Genomic DNA, 6,000 nt, shown 5'->3' with positions numbered 1-6,000 from the left:
CTGTTAATTAAATCCTGATAATCCACAGCTGTGTTTAATCTGTCACATTACAAAGATACAACCCTTAACTGGACACAGAACTGACACTTTCATTTTATAATTCCCAAATCTCTCCAAAATGCCTTTAAATGAATAGAGAATTTTGTAGCCTATTGATGGCAGAGAGAATAGGTGGCTGATTCTTGTTGAACAAATCAATGCCAAGGCCAGCCAATGATACAATAGTACATTCTGGCCTAAACAGTGCTAGCCAGCTTAAATTGCCTCCCATCACTGATGACAGGCCATTTCTAAATACTGGATCACAAATCTCTAACACAGCAGAAATCAAAGCAATCTCACCACGCTGTTTAAACAACAGAAACCACCCTTCAAAACGTTGGATTTTAACAAATAACCTTAAAACCAATCATTTCTTTTCATGCACTCCTGGCATTCATCAACCGCCTGCCTATTTTAGACCCCTTCTGTGTCTGTAAGATGCTGCCATGACTAAGCAGAAAATAATACCGAGGCAGACAGCAAGATCTGTTCCTCAAAGGAAAATATTTATAAGACAGCAAAATAAATTAACTCAAGCTGAAAAGAAAACCCATAATCCTCTGTTATTCCCCCAATCCTATGACCCTGTGTGTGGAGCTCTAGCTATCAAGCAGACAACTTACTGATCTTTCCTTGCACATCTGTGCACGAAAAGGAGAAGTTGAGCTGTTTACTGGGAACCATATGGTGCCCTGTTATGTACTTGCCAGGAAACCTAGAGCCTTCTCCATCAAGCCCATTGTTCAGTAAGTCTAAGAAAGTTGCTTCGGGCAGTAACAAATGTTCCTTCAGTATCAGAGAGTCTGTAAAGGAAGGGCTCAAAGTAACATAACCCTGTGTATATATTAAATATCCACGCCCCTCTAAAAAAAAAAATCATCAGTCATCAGCACTCATCTCGTTTTCAGTCATGTAACTCATGTTCACACTTGGTCTTACACTTGAGCTGCAGAATACAAATCAGTTTTGTTCCTCTTGTATTATAGTTTAATTTCCATAATTTAGCAATTTTCAACAAATACATGAAAAGGCTAGTATCCCCCTGCAGGTTCACTCATGAAAATATTGTACCCTGGTTCTTTACAGTGAAACCGTCAAGGAGATAACTTTATGTTTGCCACAGTGATAGCGTACTAATAATGAGATAACCATGCAGAGGGGAGACTATTTGAATTCAGCAAAGTCCTTTTACAAAGGAAAAGGTATCGGGTAAAACTTTCAAAGGTGCCGAAATGATTTAAAGCACTATTGACTTCAATGAGACTTTGGTGCCTAACGGACTTTTGAAAATTTTACCCATTAATGCCAAAAAGAGTGGCAGAAGAGTGTGTTTTTCATAAACCTCATATAATTGCGCGTACAACTAATACATGTTCATTGCAGTACAGACTAGGTATCCCATTGTTTCATGAAGTTCTAATTTAAACCATGTAGTGTAGAAACATGTCTGTTACTGCAACAATGCAATTTAAGGAAATACACAACACACAGGAAATGGGATTAAACAGAATCTGTTACACTATAGCCACAGCTGGTGCTATAAAAGAACATCTGAAATCTTGCTCAAACCCTGCTGTTCCTTGATCACTGATTATTTTTACAGATTCAATATACAAGGAGTATTAAACATTTATTCTCCACAATTGAAATTTCATCTTAGCTGCTACACTAGCTTAACACTTCCAGTTGTATCACCAAGAATTTGGCATTTGCCATATGCCAAAACTTCTAGCTAAACAAAAAGCTTTAGCCTTTAAATATTAGATTTTTTTTTTTTTACTTTCTGGTTTTTGTGGAATTTTAACTACATAAATATTTAACGCTCACAAATATTCAAAAATACTGCTGCTTAAATTTCTAGTTATGTACCAGAAGAAACATTACAATAAAATATTTTCTCAGTTTAGCTCTGCTTTTGCCAGAAAAACTGCATGTTGAAAATTTGAACACAGATGTACTAGAGAAAGCAAAACTATGGCACTAGAGAAGACCTTGAACTGGTCACTATGGTCTACATCAATCTATATACAGGGAATATACAGATGGCTGTGAGAGTCTGTACTCATGAATTTTTATATGTGCACAGTATTCATACAGCACAAAGTTGATTTGTCTGAGTTTATTTCTTCTACTGTAAGGAATAGTGGGGAAAACCTCCTGATAGCATTGAAACCGTATGGATTTAATTTCACCCATCCTGTGGCACTATTTTCAATAGCAATGGACTGATTTTTGCAACTCATTCAAAATTTCATTTTTTATCTTACTACATATAACAAACAGTACAAACGTTGCAAATAAGATGCAATGGTCACTGATACAATACGTTTTGTTTCACTGCTGGTATAACCAGTACATGAGCAAACATCGGACTGTATCAGAGACATTTTTACTGAACTTGGAAAAATAGGAAGTGTACTGTAGCCTAAAATAAATTACACATAATGTACAATATATATATTTATACACATGTATGTATATATACACATATTGATATAGCCTTTAAAATAAGTTTTTAGCGTTGATCAGTTCTTTGAAGTGTAAGGACTAGCTGGTAAGTTATCTAGAAACTGAATTTGTCCATAATTAAATAATAATTCACTTCTAAAACTTACAAAAATATACTTTACTAAATAAGATTTAAAATCCATAATTTAAGGATGTATCATACAGGATGAAATTCATGCTAATACACATCACCCATGTGAAGGCCCTCTGTGCTATTTAAGCCCCACTTAAACCTAACAGTGCCCACCTTGTTCACATTGTACAACACTTACTCATGTGGTGAGCAGTTCTCCTCATTCCCATGGAACTATTCTCACAAGGGTTACTCGGTGTGAGCAAGAATTGTAGAATTGGATCCCTAATGTGGGACTTCAGCATCCTGGCAGGCACTCAAACTTCTCCCACACTGATTTTGATTTACTTTTATAGGGAAACAGGTTAAAGCAATACCCCTGTATATTTAATAGGGTTATATGTATTAAAGGGCTATACCATGGTGTACTCTGTTATATGTATGTTTTTGAACACAGATTGTAGAAATAATTGTATAGCAAACTGTAGTGTATAAACTAATTATACATAGAACTTATGTCAGACCAGTGAACCAGAACTTTGGTAAAGCTTTTCTTCTTCTTTTCTTCCCTTAGAAAAGAATCTTGGGTAGGTCTACATTGCAATAAATCACCCACGACTGGCTGTGTCAGGTGACTGGGCTTGCAGGGGTCGGGCTGAGGGGCTACAAAATTACAATGCAGATCTTCTGGCTTGGTTCCAGAGTCTGGGCTCCAGCCCCAACATCTACACTGAAATTTTATAGCTCCACAGCCCGAACCCCAGGAGCCCTAACATAGACCAGCCATGGGTGTTTTATTGCAGTGTAGATATACCCTTAGATGCAACTGCACCACTCTACCAACTGCTGCACCCTGTTCAGGAAAGGAGAACGGAAACTGGTAATAAGGAAACTATGTGTAAGACTTGGCAACAACGTTCTATAAAACTTCTTAATTAAATGTGTACAATTTTGGAAAAATCTTGCATCTCAGATAACTTAATAAAGGCTAAATAGCATTCTTGTCCTGTATTTCTCGCATCCCTTTTATTATTTTTATGTACCATTTGCTCACTGGGGCTCATGCCTTCCTACCTTGTTTTGTAACAATATACAGCATAACACCGAATGACGAATGAAAACAAACATAATGGCCCACCGTGGTACATTAGTTTAGATAGCAAAATCATTGTCAAGCGAGTAAAATAAAGCTGCATTTTCAAAGGTTGTTTTTGTTTGTTTTTTTTAAATTCTCAATTAAAAAAGAGGGAAGAAAGGATGGCAGCAGAGTCAATGGCACAGAGACACACAGCAAGGCTTTGGTTGACAAATGCAGATTGTCCAAAGAAGATGGATGCGTATTGAGGAAAATGCCCTTTCATGTGATGCAGCCATATCTTTTGTGTTTGCATGGAGCGAGAAAACAAATTCAATTGAACAAGCAAAAGCAAAGACCTTTCTTTAGGTCCCTCATTAGTGTGAGCATACTCAGTATGCTAGAGAATTTATCTGAAGCCTTTTAAATCAAGGCCTCTTTATTACAAAAATAAAAACAAAAAAAAAAGTATGAGAGAAGAAAAGATGCTGAAGTATCATTCTATGTGTCCCTGCAGAGAACAATCACGTCCCGTTTATTATTCATTCTCTTCTCTCATTTCTACGATGTCTGTCATTTCTTCTATCTGTGGCATGTCAGTCATTACTGAGTCTTCGCCTTCTGTAGCGGTCTCATTTTCGTTCCGCTTCTTTTTCTAGGTCAAAAAGAGGTTGTATTCATAAGCACAGGACCATCTATATTGTTCATTGTGCAGCAGTTCAATCCTACAAATGTCAGGCCTTATCAGAAGGAATGTGGTCTAATGTTTAGAATGCAACATTCCTGGCTTCCACTCTTGGTATGCTACTGATTTGTCATGTTAATTAAAAAACTTCCTTTAACATCCCCATGGATCCATTTTGTTCTCTGAAACACAGGTATTATTGTTGCCTCTCTCTTAGAGGGGTGTTAGGAGGCAAGTGCTTCAGGATAATTGGAGGGAAAACACTATGTACAGAAAGTGAAAGGTGGTGTTCTACCTTCCAAAATGTCACAAGTCAGGAGCACAAGGGTAAAAATAGTGACATCCACTAGTACAGTAACATTCCTCTCAAAGACAGAAGGTATATTTACATAGAGGAAAACTAAAGAACTAGGAAGTTAATTCACTTGGCCCAAGCTCACAAAATCAATGGCACAGCTGGGAACAGAACCTAGAATTCCTGTGTCCTAGTTCAGAATACTTAGTTAGTATTGTCTTTGAGAAAGTGACAAAAGCAAAGGCCAGTTCCCTTGTAGCGTGTTTACCTGTTGAGCCAAGCTCTCTGTTCACTACTGATCGGAGAAGCCATTGTCAGTATGAGGCACGCCACTTGTGTTCCCAACATTCTGCTGTTGAGCACATGTGGCTTAATGTCTGTCGTTTCAAGACAGTCATATGATTCGTGCAGGATGTTTTGGATGAGTAAACCTAAGATGCCCTCAGCCCCAACATGAATCAAGTTGAAGCATCTGTTCTTTATTATCTGTTTCTCAGCAGGCTGCCCAGTCCTTATGGAAAACAGTTGTAAAACTCCCCCCAAAACCCACTGATATTATTGATTCAGCTGAATCAGGCATACTAATGGAGTAAGACTACGAGGACGGTGTATACAGAAAACTAGTTTGTGACTCTCAAACATTTTACCTATGTTGAATCTTTTAGCTGAAAATAAACTGATATGCAAAACTACTGTTGATTGTGCCATTACCACATTGGCTGGTGAAGAGATCATTTCAGATTCACTGGGCATGTAATAGTTAACGTGTCAGGCAAATGTGATCATCCAGTTGTTACCACTTCATTATACTACAAAAATAAAGTACTTTGTCTGAAAATTATGGAGGTCAAAAATACTGCAGGAGATGTGACAATTGTACCATGCAAATAATAAAAATATTAGTGTAAACAAAAATTGGTTGTGAAACTACAAGCCAAGAATAGCTTGGGATATAAGATTTTTCGTACTATTTTTAGTGAGCAAGAAAAAGATAAACTAACAACTATAGAGAAACAAAGTTCTCTATTTAGCCGCGTGTTGAGTAAGGCGGTGCGAATTTCTCTGCTCTGCTGATGTGCCTCAAGCCTGTTCTTAACTTCGATTAATGAGCTTGTAGTTCAAAAGCTTTTAGGTAGGTTCTGATTTCATAATTTTTGATAAAAGCAGAAGTGGTAAAAATGTGCAGGGCTTTTTGATTTTTTGCCTCTAATGGAAATTTCTAAATTAAAAAACAAACAAACAAACCAACCCACAATAGCAAGGATTCTTTTCTCTACACTCTCCCCTCCCCCTCCCCCCCAATTCTGTTTAGCTAATGAGAT

General features: G+C 37.3%; 1 protein-coding gene across 1 annotated transcript in view; it reads right to left on the bottom strand.

Moving 5' to 3' along the window:
- Positions 1-3,630: 3,630 nt before the first annotated feature.
- ANKH (ANKH inorganic pyrophosphate transport regulator) overlaps positions 3,631-6,000 on the bottom strand; it is a 149,680-nt gene continuing 147,310 nt past the window's right edge. The window contains exon 13 of the mRNA XM_054018446.1: positions 3,631-4,353. Within this exon, the coding sequence (XP_053874421.1) occupies positions 4,237-4,353 (117 nt within the window). The 3' untranslated portion in view covers positions 3,631-4,236. The remainder of the gene's footprint in view (positions 4,354-6,000) is intronic.

Source organism: Malaclemys terrapin, chromosome 2 (assembly GCF_027887155.1).
Source record: "Malaclemys terrapin pileata isolate rMalTer1 chromosome 2, rMalTer1.hap1, whole genome shotgun sequence".
NCBI classification, from domain to species: domain Eukaryota; kingdom Metazoa; phylum Chordata; order Testudines; family Emydidae; genus Malaclemys; species Malaclemys terrapin.
This window is presented reverse-complemented; position numbering and strand designations above follow the sequence as displayed.